Source organism: Carassius carassius, chromosome 21, assembly GCF_963082965.1.
Source record: "Carassius carassius chromosome 21, fCarCar2.1, whole genome shotgun sequence".
NCBI classification, from domain to species: domain Eukaryota; kingdom Metazoa; phylum Chordata; class Actinopteri; order Cypriniformes; family Cyprinidae; genus Carassius; species Carassius carassius.
In genome coordinates this window covers 26,904,051-26,920,928 of record NC_081775.1, presented here as the reverse complement: position 1 = coordinate 26,920,928, position 16,878 = coordinate 26,904,051, and the positions used below count along the sequence as shown (strand labels likewise).

Genomic DNA, 16,878 nt, shown 5'->3' with positions numbered 1-16,878 from the left:
TCAGAAGTCATTTTATATGAAGGTATCGACTCTGACCAGCTGCTTTGTTTACTAGACACCAAGGCTGTGTGCCAAAACATAGTGAGCTGTCTGTTTTGACAGCATGGCTATTCTGGACGTGTGTTGCGTTTTTGCTCATGTTGTAAAGATCAAAATTAGGATTATTTGTGCATATTACGAAACCGCTGGTGTGATCTCCACTTGTGGCCATATGGTAGCGAAGTTAGTGTTGGCTATATCAGTCCTTACTGAAGTTCGACATGGTGACCATAGCTATCAACGAAATACCTTATTTTTACTACTATAAAACTGTGCTAACTTGCCTTTTAGCTGCCATTTTATTCTAAAACAAAGTTTCTTACACTGTATGATTCCATAATAATTTGTTATGTTACAGTAACTGGACTAACTATGCAATGCTGTCTATGTTCTAATAAGTACTTGCCATGGCAGTTTTTTTTTATATATATATATAAAGGAAGCAAAACTACCTTCATATGCATTACTCTGGTTGTTTTCTAAACAGTATTTAATTAAATGGTGTTTGAACCTCTTAAAACAGACATGTAAGTTGGTCTAATTTGTCCTTGCTGGGCCTTTTGTTTATTCTGGGCAGAGAGTTTGCTGAGTGTGCTTCATTGTGGGTTGTTAGGATTTTCATGGTTACAGACAGAATCAGTTCATCTGACTGCGAACGCTACCTTGTGATGACTGGACAGTTTCTTGTAGATAAGATTTTATATCAGGCCTTGCATAATCCTGTAAAAGAGGAACTCTCATGCTGTAAGTGTGGCAGAAGTGCTGCTACTGAAATTCACTGTTTTATTCAAGAGGTAATATATGCACATGATGGAATTGATTTTCAGGGCTATTTTTATTTTTTATTGGGGTATATTGAATTTAATATATACACACACACAGACACAGACACACACACACACACACACACACACTCACACATACTTTTTAAAGACTGAATTTATTTATATATTAGGGGTGCAACGGTTGAACTTACTGTTCGGTTTGTATCAGTTTTAGAGTTACTGTTTTGAAAAAATTATACTGTCAAATAAAAATAAAGAAAATAACAAATAATCATTAGTTTTTAGGTACAGAAATTGAATAAAGTAATCAAATGTCAAATAAATTTGTGTATTTGACTGTGTAAATTAAAAATACAAGTTTAGTTACAAAAAGTTGCAAAAGCTATAATATAATAAGGAGAATGCACTGATACAGTATGTTCAGTCGGCTGCTAGGATACTTGCCAGGACGGGCATTTTTACATCATTTTTCCATTTAAACAAAGTACTCAGACTAGAGCTTATGTATGTATGTATGTTTTTATATATATAATTACATTTATTCATTTAGCAGACGCTTTTATCCAAAGTGACTTACAAATGAGGACAGTGGAAGCAATCAAAAACAACAAAAAGAGCAATGAAATATAAGTGCTATAACAAGTCTCAGTTAGGTTAACACAGTACACCTAGCATGGGATTTTAAATAATATAATAAATGAAAACAAAACAGATACAATAAAAAAAGAATAAAGCAAGCTAGTGTTAGAGGTCTTTATACACACACACACACACACACACACACACACACACACACACACAAACACACAATTGCATAGTAAATGAAAAGAAAGTAGAATACAAAAAGATTAGAAAGGTAGTTAGATTTTTTTTTAAGAATCGAATTAGAATAGTGAGAGCTAGAGTTAGAGGGTCAAATAAAGATGGAAGAGATGGGTTTTAAGCCGATTCTTGAAGATGGCTAAGGACTCAGCTGTCCGGATTGAGTTGGGGAGGTCATTCCACCAGGAGGGAACATTTAATTTAAAAGTCCTTGGGATGGCACAATCAAGCGACGTTCACTTGCAGAACGCAAGCTTCTAGAGGGCACATAAGTCTGAAGTAACAAATTTAGGTAAATGGGTGCAGAGCCAGTGGTAGTTTTGTAGGCAAACATCAATGTCTTGAATTTTCAGTGGGCAGCTATTGGAAGCCAGTGCAAATTTATAAACAGAGGTGTTACATGTATTCTTTTTGGCTCATTAAAAATTAATCTTCCTGCCGCGTTCTGGATTAATATATATAAATAACATATTTATTTGACTAATTTCTGAACTGTAATGGCTTGTTCATTTACAAAGTTTCCTGCTGTTTTTGGAAATAGTTCTCTTGGGGTTTTTTTCAGTTCTTTGTCTCTTAAAATTGATATGTTTGATAGATTTGATACATTTTACTACAGTTTTCATGGTATCATATCTTCAGAAAATTGAGCAGAACACAATGAAGATGATGTTAGAAACGGATGGGATTCTACTCCGTGATGGGAAAGATGAACATGTTGAGCCGAAGCAGCCGTTATTGTTTGGGTGTGGTTGTGATTCTAGATTGTTTGAGTTGCTAGATCAGGTGAATCGGCAGCAGTTGGAGGACACGCAGTGGGTGTGATCCCTCTGTAACATGAGTGGACGAGAGGTGTGGCCACTTTCCCACCATTGATCTCATTTAGCAGAAGGGACCGAGCATGCAAAAGTAATACTAGATGCTTCCAGACGACTTTGGTGTCATCCTAGTAAAATGACATGTCCTATAGTTGTAGAGAGGCAAACAAAAAGTTGTTCATTCACAGAATATGTCTTGTTAGTTGATAACTGAATTATTCCCTTGTTTAAATTATTATAATAGCATGTTAATGCAATTTTCAATGGAAATTATTAATTACACTGACAGTTTTCTCACTCTGTTAGCTTTTGTATGTAGATTGTAGTGTGGCGAAGTCTTTGTGTGTGTGTGTGTGTGTGTGTGTGTATGTGTGTTTAGCAGAAGGAACGGCATACATTTAAGATAAGGCTGCCCTCTGGCAAACTGCTCTCCTGCTCAAACACACTCCTCGCTCACAGCCCAATATTTAATGCAAATGTGAGCAGCTTGCTTACATATCTGGAAGTAATTTACCTTTCATTTTCTACTCGCATGAAAATTGATGAGCCATATTTCAGCTGCATTGTGCTTTTGCCAACTATTCTGTGGTCCCATTTGCACATAATGCCTTTAGTATTGTGTTGACTTCACCAGAAAAGGGCCTTGTAACAACCATATTACAACCATACCATAATAGCCATGTTAATTTTCCTTTCAACAATATAACTACACCTATGGCCCTGTGTTGCCCGTAAAAATTCTGCTTAGCATTGCAATGTTTGGACTTCTCTCACCATTATGCAGGATATTGCACAGTAACTCACAATAGCCTGTAATATTGTAGAGATTTATATTTATATGTTGTAGTAATGTGGAGGACCCAGCCGTGTGCTTAGCTTTTAATTTGAGATGTTTTTTCTGCTGTCACCAAGCACTAGCAGGTCTGTCCTCCTGCTCTGGAGTGGTTTTAAACTACCACTGCATTTCCAGATATTTGTTTTTCGCTGTGTGTTTCCGGGGTATATTTAAATAGCATAATGTAATACTATACTTACTGTTTCTATGTATTATGTTCTCTTCATACTATGCAACTTTTATGTATGCATTGCATACCTAGATGACAGATTATTCGCCATATATCCAAAAAACATCAAGGCACTATGTATCTCAAAATACATTGTATTTAACTTTAATTAAATACAAAATAAATAAAAATAAAGTTTAATTTAACTTTATTGTTTGTCTGCTGTGATTTGTGATCGGTTTCATTAAATGTCTACACCACTCAGGTTTGAACTTAACCCTAACTACTGTTCAGATGTTTTAGATCAGCAAGATTTATTTTTTAATGTTAAGAAAGAAGTCTCTAGGCCTAATGCTTCCCAAAGCTACCAAAAATACAGTTAAAAAAAGAAGTGAAATTGTGAATCATTATTACTATTATTATTATTATTAAAATGTTAAATCTGCTTAATATGTGAATATATTTTAAAATGTAACATTTGTTTATGTACTATTTCTATCCTTAATATATAATAATATTTCTTTCCAAAAAAAAAAAAAAAAACATACCTATCGAATTGTTGGTATGAATGTAATGTACTGTCTGAAACTGTTGCGTGGTTTTTTTATTATGTGGAATGCAGTAAGCTAGTATTCCATTATGAACACAGCTGTGTCATTAACTTAGTTTCACTATCCTTCCTTGTCTTGTGACTCTGAAGCATGAGGGCAAAGAAATGTTTTGATAGCATCTCTTGTTTAAAGCTTTTATACTTTGTTTTATGGTGCCTTTTATCTCATTTTAAAGGTTGCTGTTCCCATTCAGCCTTTCATTACATGGAAAAGTGAACAAGATATTACTCAGAAGTTAACTTTTTTTTTATTCCATAGAAGAGGGAAAGTCATGTGGTTTTGGAACAGCATGAGATTGTAATTATGTAAATATTGAGATTATATCAGTTACTATCATATGATTATGAGTCTGAGGGGTGGACGATATACTGGTAGACACGATTAACTGGTAGAAATGTATCAACCGCCTATCATGGTTAACATACACATTCACGGGACGTTTCTGTGCTACGTGTAGGGCTGCAACTAACGATTATTTTGATAATCAATTAATCTGTCGATTATTTTTACGATTAATCGATTAATATTAATGTACTTATATTTTAGTTTTGCCCATTTTTTCCAATTAAATTATTAACAAAGGGTCTTTATAATTCAACATAGACTTTTTAGAGATTTTAACCATTTTGCATTGTCATATCCTCATCAAAAATATACCTGGAGTTTTGTTTTATTAAGCTTAAGGAATCTTTCAGAAAATATTTTCACGAAGAATAAGAATAAAACAGAATAAATTTGCAGTACATTGCATTTTATTATTTTTTTTTCCCTGTAAACACACAACTGGGAAACCGCTTTATAGCTTATGCTGTGAAATTGTAAACAATCCTTTGAATAAAATGCTAGTGGCATGAAACCTGAATGGAACTCACATTTTAAAGAAAAATCCATCAGAAGGTTGTCCAGAAAAAAAAAAGGACACACACAAAAAACCTGCTGTGTGAATTTTTCTTAAGCTTACTCCACTGCCGTCTGTCTCCACCATCTCGCTGAATGCTGCAGACGCAGTTCGGGAAGCACGTGACATAAAACGAGGCCAGCTATTGGCTATTCGCTACTTCTCCTACTGTACTTGCTGAATAAAACCCTGCGGTGGCTCATTACTGCCACACTTTGGACACCCCAGATTTAAAATATGCACAAAATGAGCCACTTATGGCAAATAAAAGTTGTTTAGCAACTAATCGATGACTAAATTAGTTGACAACTATTTTAATAATCGATTTTAATCGATTAAATCGATTAGTTGTTTCAGCTCTAGCTACGTGGTCACTAAAACTTATCGTTTGCATGTTTTTAAGCATTGCAGTTTAAAAACAAGAGCTTTTAAGCCATTTGTGACGAGTGGGGCGGGGCCGAGAGCCGTGGGAACAGGAGCGAGGCCGGTGGAGTGATTTGGAAATGAGCGACACCTGCTCGACCCACCGGTCTCGACTCCCACGGAGGAGATGGAAGGATATAAAACGGGAGCGACGACAGTGACGGTTGAGAGAGGACCAGGCCTGGCTTTTAGTTGTGTTTGGTTTTTATTTTTATTTATGACAAAATAAAAACAAAACAGCGCGTCAGTCCCTCACGGATGACTGACGCGCTGTTTTGTTTTTATTTTGTCATTAAAGTTTCTATTTGATTGTCCGCCGGTTCCCGCCTCCTTCTTCCCGTGATCATGAAGTTTGTACTCCGTTACACCATTTAAATGCAATTGGCAGATTTGCTGTATGAGCTCATTGTCTATAGAATGCAGGAGTACTGAATGGAGTTAGGCCTATTTATTTAGTACTAAGGCCTATTTTCTACTATTATACTATTTTCAGGCGCTGCGTAATATCATTGCACCTGCTGCATCTATGGTACGGCAGCAAAATTCCTTGATTATTATGATTTTACTCAGTAAAGAATCTGCAGTTTTGATTACACAATGCCTGTAGCATTTCTTATTTATTTGTTCTACTGTAGGTTTTTTTTTTTTTGTCCTACTGCTTGTAATTAGTTTCTTATTCTTATTTCTTATTTATTCGCTGACTATTTACTTGTCTTCAGTGAGCTTGAGTAAAAAAAAAAAAAGCAATCATAAAGATTTTATTTAAAGCAAAAAATAACAATATTGTGATATAGATCATTACCGTGAAATAAAATTACTCATGTCGTGATATAACATTTTGGTCATATCGCCCACCCCTACCCAGTCCTGTTTCTGCTTCTCTTTAAAGCACACATCAGCTTTTCTTTCTCTTAGCTTACAGCCAGTATATGGAGCACAGCACCCTCCTCTGGACCCACGCAGACATCGTCTGTAAGTGCTGCTGCTAATAGTCGACTGTCTGCATGCACACCAGCCATTTGTTTTTCCAGTTATTTGTGCCTTTACTCTTTTCATTCATGTCTTCTGCCTTTCAGTTGTGGTTTGAATCCATCATAAGTCCATCCAAATAAGTGAAATATTTGCATAATCCCTTTGAAACCTTTGAAAGTTTTTTTTAATTTTTTTATTTGTCTTGCATTATCCTTTCTAACTGTAACCAGTTCATATGTTATAGAGTGTGTGCAATATTACCATTTTCGAAAACCTCTTTACTTGTTTGTTTACAGATTAAAAGATGCTCCAAAGGTTAACAGTGTGAACACCAAATCCAAAAAACCTTCCACTTTCCACGAATTTGCTCGGAGCACCAATGATGCATGGGACATTGATGATGAAGAGGATGACGGTATGTTTAATCTTAAACCGCTCTCATCTTCGCCTGTCCAATCACGATCCATGCCTCAAACACCCTGCCTCAAAATCATCAAAACCCCAGAAGACACCGAGGCACTGCCCCCCTCACTGGACAGGCAGGAACCAATCAGCACAAACCCCATTCAAGATCGACTGGATATGGAAAGCGGTCCAGCCAATGGCAGGGTGGTAAAGTCCAGTAGCGAAGCCCAGCTCAATGTTAATGCAGGTATGCTGGTCGTTGTTGTTTTTAAGCTTGTAAGAAGATAGAAAGTCATCAGTCAAATGTGGGTTTTTTCGACCTACCTTTAATCTAAAAAGTCCCGTCATTACCTAACTACTGTTTGTTATATGGCTGGTATGATTGTATAAATAATTTTTTGAATGTCCAATCACAGACTTCATGTAAGTAGATATGTCCAACTAGCCTTTTCAGTTAAGGGTTAGAAAAACAAGTAACATTTTGGCTGTCTATCCTTTTAAAGAAAGCTAACTTGAGTTTGTACTTGAGTATATACAACTTTGTGTTGTAAAAAAAAAAAAAAAAACTGTTATTTTTGTAAGATATTATTTTAGTATACTGTAAAATATAATTTATTCCGGTGATCAAAGCAGAATTTTCAGCATCATTACTTCAGTCTTCAGTGTCACATGGTACTTCATAAATCATTCTAATATGCTGATTTATTATCAAGGCTGGAAACAATTGTGCTGCTTCATGTTTTTGTAATCTTTGATACATTTTTCAGGATTCAAATATGAATATAAAATAAAATAAAAATCGACATTTATTCAAAATGGAAATCTTGTGTTACAATATACACTACCTTTCAAAAGTTTGGAGTCAGTCTTTTTTTTTTTTTTTAATAATAAATACTTATGTTCAGCAATATGGGTCAAATGGACAAAAAGTGATCGTAAAGACTCATATTATTAGAAAAGATTTTAATTTTAAATAAATGCTGTTCTTTAACTTTTTATTCATAAAAGAATTCAGAAAGTATCACAGTTTAAAAAAAGAAAAGAAAAAGAAGCAGCAGCACAACAGTTTCCAACACTGATAATAAATCAGCATATTAGACGGATTTCTGAAGGATCATGTGACACTGAAGACTGGAGTAATGATGGTGAAACTTCAGACAGAAATGAATTACATTTTAAAGTATATTAAAACAGAAAACCAATATTAGAAATTAAAAAAATATTTCACTATAATTGTTTTTCAGTAAAAAATACAGCCTTTATGAGCACAAGATACTCCAGTAAAAAAACATTAAAAATCTTACTGATCCCAAACTTTTGAACGGCAATGTATATAATTAATAAATAAATAAATAAAATTCATTAACATGACAAAATATTTAAGGATATTTTGTTAAAACAACCAAATGTAAAAAAAAAATAAATAAATAAATAAAAAAAGGGTGTGTGTATAATATATATCCATGTTAAATAATATTTATTTATTTATTTAATAGTACCTTAATTAAAAAATATATTGATGTTATTTGAAAAAAATTTTTTTATATATTTTTTATGAAATATATTTAATGCTAAATATTTGTATTTTTGTCCTGTTTAGCTCGTAATACCCTGCAAAAACAGCAGTCACTTCCTGTGCGGCCCGTTATTCCATTGGTTGCCCGCATTTCGGACCAAAATTCCTCAGGAGCTCCGCCCATGATGGTGAGAGAGAAGACTCGATTGGATAAATTCAAGCAGCTACTTGCCAGTCCCAACACAGATTTGGGTAAGCTTTAAAACGAACAATTAGAGATTTGTGCAAGCATTACAAGAAAAACAAGGCATAAGGTCTGTTTTCAGCAGGACTATAAAAGTGGCCACTTGTGGGTTATTTGTGTAAGATATTAAAACCCATCCATCAGAAACCATCTCAAAACAGAAAGCCGCAAAACCCTCACATGTGTTCACACCTCATTCTCTCGCCTGCTTTTCCGCCTCTAGCTGAATCTCTTTGCCAGGTGAGACCGTGTGGGATGGCAGAATGCATGAAAACAGTCCATGATGTTATCCTAGTCTTCCTGAATTCACGCTGAGAGGCCCTTCTGTTCTCTCCACGTCCTCCAGCCAATCATCTCTTCAAGAGCACCTGCAAGCTAGCAGAACAAAAACAAGTTCTGTGTCTGCCTGCGCTCATTTGTGCAGCTGATGCTATAATGATGTTATCAAAGAGACTCACTCTTCTTTGCTTTATAACTAAGTTTCAGCCTCCGCAGGCTCTGAGCTTTCTGAGCGACAGGCTGAAATCACGGGGGAATGAGAACCATCAGTCATTCGGGGGGGAAATAATGCGTAAGCACTTATGAAAAATGTACTTGTGATATAGTTGGAGGGGCTTCCCTGCACAGTGTTCTGAGTTCATAATAGCTTCTGAGATCTTTCATCATTCTGCTGTCATATGATGGTTGGCAGGTGTCCAGTGCCATTAGTATTTTAGGAGCGCTTGGATAGCGGTTTCGTGTTTGTTCTAACTCAAGAACGACCCAGGAGCGATCTCACCAGATGTTCTCAGCAAGTCCTTAAGTTTCCATAGACGTTTTTACATTCACGGATCACAATGACCCAGAGGGCTTGGCGGGAGTTCACAAAAACAATCCTTAAAAAGAGGTTTAGACTTCAGCACCTGGACAGATCGATGATATCTGGTCTAATGGCATCCACCTGTGATGTAATGTTTACTTCATAACAATGACAAAAATAAGTAATTGAGAACAGTGGTGTTGAATCGAAGCTCCATTCGATTAAAAAAATAAAAGGACCAGACAGAGAGAATGGTTCAAATTCACTGTGATTCATCTGGCTTATATGACAATAACTATCTTTGCTCTTTATTGTAAGACTTGAAAAGAACAATGCAATGGACTTTTTTTTTTAAGTGGTTATTTCAAAGGCAGGAATCATAATTGTGATCAGTCGCACTAGCATGTAACTCATCTTGATTTGTTTACTGATACTTTGCATGTTAAGGAGACATCTGCTTTTGTAAGTAATTAGAGCCTTGGAGCTATTTTGGCTTGGTTCTGGTATGAAAACCACCTAGCAACCACACAGAATGCCCTAGCAACTGCATGGCAAGTTTTTCCATTTTCTGAAGAAATCGGATTGTAACATGAAACAAATAATAATACTCTATTGTGGAATTTAGGAGTTTTCTTTGTGACATTTTAATTGTCTGTTTTCAATTGTCCAAAGTATTTAAATTCAGTAGCTCCTATATCTCTTTAAGTTTTATTAAATTAATTTATTTTTATTCAGAGACATAATAAAAAAGAAAATAAACTGCCAAAATCATCATCTTAATCAGTATTTGTCTTGTTTTCCAGTCAAACATACTTAAACCAAAAATATTCACTTAAGAAGTCAAACTGTGTAAGATATAAACCTAATTCATAATATATTATTATTGAACTCCTGCTTAATAATATGTCTTGAATTAAGTTTCCTTACCCATTGACAAATATGTTCTCTCGTTTTAAACCTAAATCGATCGTAATTTGAGATTTAGAATTCAAACAAGAAACAGCCAGTGTGATAAGAAATGTAAAATTATTTTAGGATACTTTCTCTGAAAACAAATCTTGATATGCAATTTTCCTTTTCAAGTAAATGTATTTCTTGTAAGGATGTTCAGATAATTTACTGGAAAACAAGACAAATACTGATTAAGAAAATCATTTTAATGGTGCATTCGGATAATAACAGAATTGTAAAATAAGGAAAACCAAGCTCAAACTAGTTTAGTTCAGATGAGCTGTATGGAAAAACAGGACAGCAGGCCACGACACAGATGCTTTTTAAGCTGTTTGCCTAAATGTGTTCTCCAGACATCATGCTGACATCCCAAGCCATTGCCCCATCACCTGTGAATCGTCAACTTCCCAGCCATTACTTTAAAATCAATGTGCAGTTATGGCTCGCTGTCTTATTGGAGTTACCATAATTCAAGGTGGCATGGTTGTGAAAACTCTGAGTGTGTTTGCTAATTAAAAAAATAATTGTTTATCGATTATGTTGATTGAACTATAAGTTAGTGTCACCAGTCCTGTGAAGGCAGACGAATGTTGATTTAAAGCATGATTTTCTATCACCGCATATGAACAAACTCTTAATACATGTTTTAACTGCTGATGTACTTTTAATTCCACCCTTCTGCTCCTGCAGCTTTACATTGACATTGTAGTTTCACATCCAAACTGCAGTATGATGTGTCATCAAAGCAGATGTTCACCTCTTTAGCTATGAAACAACACAGCAGTTGTGCTGCTGAAGTATTTGTCATTTTGGATTAACTTTGCAACGTGTTTTGTTCATACAGAGGAGTTACGGAAGCATAGTTGGTCGGGAATCCCTCGTGAAGTTCGGCCAGTCACTTGGAGACTCTTATCTGTAAGTATTTACCACTACTGTTTATTTCATGTCCATTTTAGCATGCTATTCAAACAAACAGCAGTGCGATGACAAGAAAAGATGTGGAAGAAAAGGACTGAAATATTTTCTGAGATGTATTTGAGCTTACATTGTTATCATGGACACATAACCAATAGACCTTGGTTTCAATGCCTAATTATTACTAATATATCTTAATATATATGTTTTATTTATTATAAACCAGCATAACAAACCTGCAAGCATTTTAGTTCTGCATAGGCTGCACAGAGAGTATAAAACTTCCACACCACTTTCAGTTTAATGTGCATTATTGATTTGTTTTGTAATATTGGTTTTGCTGAGCACTTAATGTCAGCAGAATTGTGACTGTCATCATCAGAGGGGTAGAGTGGGCCGCTGTGTAGTGGCTGTATGTGGGTGGATGTTCGGAGAATGCTTTACAAGCCTCATTTGCGTTTCTGGCGAATGCTTACACAGTCAATAACACACACCTCTGGGCTAAGCTGTACAAGCAAATCCCAACCCAGCTCCTCCAAGCTTTTACTGCTTCATGCATTGTTTGCTAGGGGGATTAAATGGAATTATTCCACAAGTATAAAATTACAGAGGTAGACGCATGCCAAACATATGCTGATGTGACAAACACAAACAAAAAAACATTTTATCTTTTTTTCATATTCAAATTGTGATTGTAAAGAGAAGCAGTTGCATTTTGTTTTTGTTGGTTTACATCACGTTTGTGTTACCGCACCAAATGTAAACGTTTCCAACGTCAATCCTTGATTTACAGCACACAAACCTCGTCAAGACCTCCTTGGAATCGCATTGGAAAGCTGTTTTAAGGTCATTTAGATTTTCAGCATGGAATTTAATAGCCGTTATTAAAGTTTTGAAGGGCCAATGATGGGGCGAATCCAAACGAGCAGAGTTTGTGCACTTATTATTCGCCTGAAGCAACAGACGTGAGCTGCATCGAGTCGGATTCTGAATGTACGTTATCATTTATGTGTTCAAGCGCTCTGCAACTCTGTGTGTGCTCATTAAAACAAGAGTTGAGAAACAATGGGAGGGGAAGGCACTTTTAAAAACACCATTTTCTGAAACATGATGGAGAGTCATGACAACGATCTAACTGACAGTTCCACGCCTACACGTCTGCTCTACAAATAGCCTGCACTTGTTGTCTGCTCTTTAGGGAATGATCTGTAGCTAGTAAGTATGTACTAGCACAGTTGCATCCTGTCTGCATGTTAGTTTAGTAGCTACATGATTAGAAGTTTCTCCCAGAGTTGTGGATTTTTTTTTGTTTCTTGACTTTTGAGACCAGAGGCTTGTGTTGTTTTTTTCAAGTGTGTTTTTTAGTTAGGCAAGCATCACTATTATTATTGCTCATACTATACAATTACAGTGGCATGCGGAAGTTTAGGAACCCCTTGCAGCACCTGTGAAAATGTGAATAATTTCCAAACAATAAGAGAGATCATACTAAATGCATGTTATTTTTTTTATTTAGTACTGTCCTGAGTAAGATATTTTACATAAAAGATGTTTGCATATTACGGTGGCCGAGACAGCTCAACACGCTGCAACTTAAGAAAACACACGCAAATTGAAGAAAACATCTTCTTCAGTTTGACAACACAAGTGTTGTAAATCATCACAACACATGCATATAACGAAACGCGCTGCAAATCATAAAAACACATGCATATAACGAAACGAGCTGCAAATCATCACAACACATGCATATAACGAAACGAGCTGCAAATCATCACAACACATGCATATAACGAAACGAGCTGCAAATCATCACAACACATGCATATAACGAAACGAGCTGCAAATCATCACAACACATGGATAAACGAATAGCGCTGCAAATCATCACAACACATGCATATAACAAAACGAGCTGCAAATCATCACAACACATGCATAAACGAAACACGCTGCAAATCATCACAACACATGCATAAACGAAACACGCTGCAAATCATCACAACACATGCATAAACGAATAGCGCTGCAAATCATCACAACACATGCATAATCGAAACACGCTGCAAATCATCACAACACATGCATATAACGAAACACGCTGCAAATCATCACAACACATGCATAAACGAAACACGCTGCAAATCATCACAACACATGCATAAACGAAACACGCTGCAAATCATCAAAACACATGCATAAACGAAACACGCTGCAAATCATCACAACACATGCATATAGCGAAACGCTGCAAATCATCACAACACATGCATATAACGAAACACGCTGCAAATCATCACAACACATGCATAAACGAAACACGCTGCAAATCATCACAACACATGCATAAACGAAACACGCTGCAAATCCTCACAACACATGCATAACGCGCTGCAATCCTCACAACACATTCAATTAACAAAAGCGCTGCAAATAGCACTGACCACAATGGAAATGTTTCAAGGAGACCTCAAAAAGTGTCGGACCCGATTTGTTTATTGTGCAGTGGCTACTGGTCAGTGGAGTTGTTGGTGAACTGAAAGGTGAGTTTTTTTTTTTTTTTTTTCATTGTTTTTTAAACCATGATTCCTTTATCTTTTGGATATTATTAGCCTAAATAAGCTGAATAATTACATGATTAAATGTAAAATGTTACTTAAGATGGCTAATTTTAATATTCTCAACTAAATATAATTTCAAGGTTAATGAAAATAAATTTGCAATGCTTCATTGTGTATGTGCTGTGAGGATTTGCAGCGTTTCTTAATTTATATGTGTTGTGAAGTATTTGCAGCGCGTTTCGTTGTATGCATGTGTTGTGATGATTTGCAGCGCGTTTCCTTGTATGCATGTGTTGTGAGGATTTGCAGCCCCTTTTTTCATTGTATGCAAGTGTTGTGAGGATTTGTAGCGCGTTTCGTTATATGCATGTGTTGTGATGATTTGTAACACTTGTGTTGTCAAACTGATGAAGATGTTTTCTTCACTTGCTGATGTTTTTTCAATTTGCATGTGTTTTCTTAAGTTGCAGCGTGTTGAGCTGTCTCGGCCACCATAGCATATAGTCCACAACACAAAAAAAAAATGCTGAAATTATTAAAATAACCCCATTCAAAAGTTTGGGAACCCTTAGTTTTTTCAATAGTTCTCAGTTTAACTGTTCAGAACAAACAAGGGACTCATGTACAACCATCACAAAACAGAAAGACAGTCGTGGATCATCCAGGTAACCACACACAGTATTAAGAACCAAGGGTTCCCAAACTTTTGAATGGGGCTATTTTAATAATTTCAGCATTTTTTTGTGTGTGTGTTGTGGACTAAATGTAAACATCTTTTATGTACAATATACTCAGGACAGTACTAATTAAAAAATAACATGCATTTAGTATGATCTCTCTTATTTTGTTAAAATTATAAAAAAAATTCACAGATTCTGCAAGGGGTGCCCAAACTTTCGCATGCCACTGTATTGAGGCAATTACTCTATGCAGTCTGAATTACAAAGTTTTCTCGGTGGACAATATAACAGGCAAAGTTTCACCATAATGGACAATATAAAAGGCAAAAAAGCCATAGACTTGAAGTAGAAACCCAATGCTACAGTTCAATAAATGAATCCAAAGTAATAATGATAACTTTTTAAGTTAAACTAAAGATTTCAAGATACATTGTTACAAAAGTTCTTCTGAACTTTCTATTCATCAAATAATCCTAAAATACATTCTCATGGTTTCCACAAGAATATTAAGCAGTGAAACGGTATTCAACATTGACAGAAAATCAGCATATAAGAAGAATTATGTGAAACTGAAGAATGGAGTAATGATGCTGAAAATTTAACTTTGCATCACAAGAATGAATTAGATTTTAAAATGCATTAAACTAGAAAAGTTATTTTAAATTATAATGATATGTCACAATGTAATTGTATATATGATTTATTGTATTTTGATCAAATAAGCAGTAAGTAACTACTCAGAACATCTTGGCAACTGCCTAGCAATGCTTTAAAAACCACCTGGACACCTCTGAACCACCCTAGCATCTAAATGATAATGCGGTGTATGAACTTTATTTTTCATTAAGGCACTTTGGAAGGAAAGCATTTGCTAAGAACTTAAATGAAATGCAACATGTCTGATTTGCTTCTCTTATAAGAAGCCTTTTAAAAAGTGCCGTTTGTATGAGCAGCACAAAAAAGCCAGTAGCATAAAATCAGTTGGATCGTATTCTGAAAGGCATTCACTAAACATCGGACGTCAGTATGACAAAGAAGGTTGTCTCACTGAAATGATACAATATGTAGATAAAAAACAAGATCAAAAAACAAGATCAAAAGCTTATTTATTTACATTTTTTCTTTCATGGGACTACAGTATTGAACTGAATTTACATACTGCTGTTTTTAATATCTTTTAGTTTGCATTATTTATAGGTTATATTTTGGTTACAGGGCAAGATACACTTGGAAGACATGAAGAAAGTGGGTGTACAACAGTTCTGTTCTGAACACTATTAAATTAGCATTTTCTTCTTTCCATGTGCTTTCTCTCAGGGCTATCTTCCAGCCAATAGAGAGCGAAGGGATCTGGTTCTCCAGAGGAAGAGGGAGGAGTATTTTGGCTTCATTGAACAGTATTACCACTCCAGAACAGATGAGAATCACAGAGACACGTACAGACAGGTAAATCTCAAACCAGCCTGCTTCTGAATATGTTCCCAAAAAAGGGAAGAGTTGGTTAAAATTGACCACTTCCTTTCTGAACCTGATTAGGATTCTACATGATTTCCAGGAGTAAGAGAGCACTTTTATCAGTCCACAAGTATCCAAATGTCTCATTACAGTTCTTTTGAAAAAAATGTTAATGTTCAAAGTGTTCAATGAAAATGTTAGGTAAGGATGGTTTAGTAAATGTTTTGCTGAAACACTTTGGAGTTTACTGTGTACGTTAATATATGTAGTGTCGATGTACCATACCATGGTTTCTGTTATTACAGACTGCGTGTAAACAGAAAATGCATTGTCTGATCTAATGGGCAGCATGTCACGAATGCCATCCATAGATATTATGTTGAAAGCAACCCAGAATATTTGTTTAAAAAATGCAGGTTGAGTTGGAAAACATCATAATGTGCAAACCTGTTTTCTGTAATGGCGTGAATCCAGATAATGCGTGGGGGAATTTCAGTGGAAAAGGATCTCATAACATCGTTTCCAAGATTACAGATCTTATATATATATTTTTTTTTTTTTTCAAATATTATTTCTTGTATATCTGTCCATTTTGCTGTTAAAGGGCTGAATTTAGTGTTCATACTGCAAATCCCTCAAAACTTATCTGATTTGAGTTTTGTGAACATGACAGTAAACATGCTTAATTTGATAGGGCTTCTTTAAAACTTCAATTTGGGGTCGGTAAAAATCTTCTGCTCACCAAGGTTACATTTAATTGGTAAGAAATACTGTGATATATTATTCTAGTTTAAAACAACTCTTTTCTATATGAATATATTTTAAAATTTAATTCATTCCTGTGATGCAAAGCTGAATTTTCAGCAGACATTACTACAATCTTCAGTGTCACATGATCCTTCAGAAATCATTCGTATATGCTTAATTTGCTGCTCAATAAATATTTCTTATCAGTGTTAAAAACAGTTGTGCTGCTTAATATT

At 35.3% G+C, this 16,878-nt stretch overlaps 1 protein-coding gene across 2 annotated transcripts in view; it reads left to right on the top strand.

Annotated features, from left to right (window-relative positions):
* LOC132098031 (TBC1 domain family member 22B-like) overlaps positions 1-16,878 on the top strand; it is a 52,307-nt gene that overhangs the window by 342 nt on the left and 35,087 nt on the right. The window contains exons 2-6 of one of the 2 annotated variants that reach the window (XM_059504132.1): positions 6,313-6,369; positions 6,666-7,021; positions 8,375-8,542; positions 11,129-11,199; positions 15,758-15,886. In XM_059504132.1, the coding sequence (XP_059360115.1) occupies positions 6,313-6,369; positions 6,666-7,021; positions 8,375-8,542; positions 11,129-11,199; positions 15,758-15,886 (781 nt within the window). The remainder of the gene's footprint in view (positions 1-6,312; positions 6,370-6,665; positions 7,022-8,374; positions 8,543-11,128; positions 11,200-15,757; positions 15,887-16,878) is intronic. The other variant, XM_059504133.1, reaches the window with a different exon arrangement.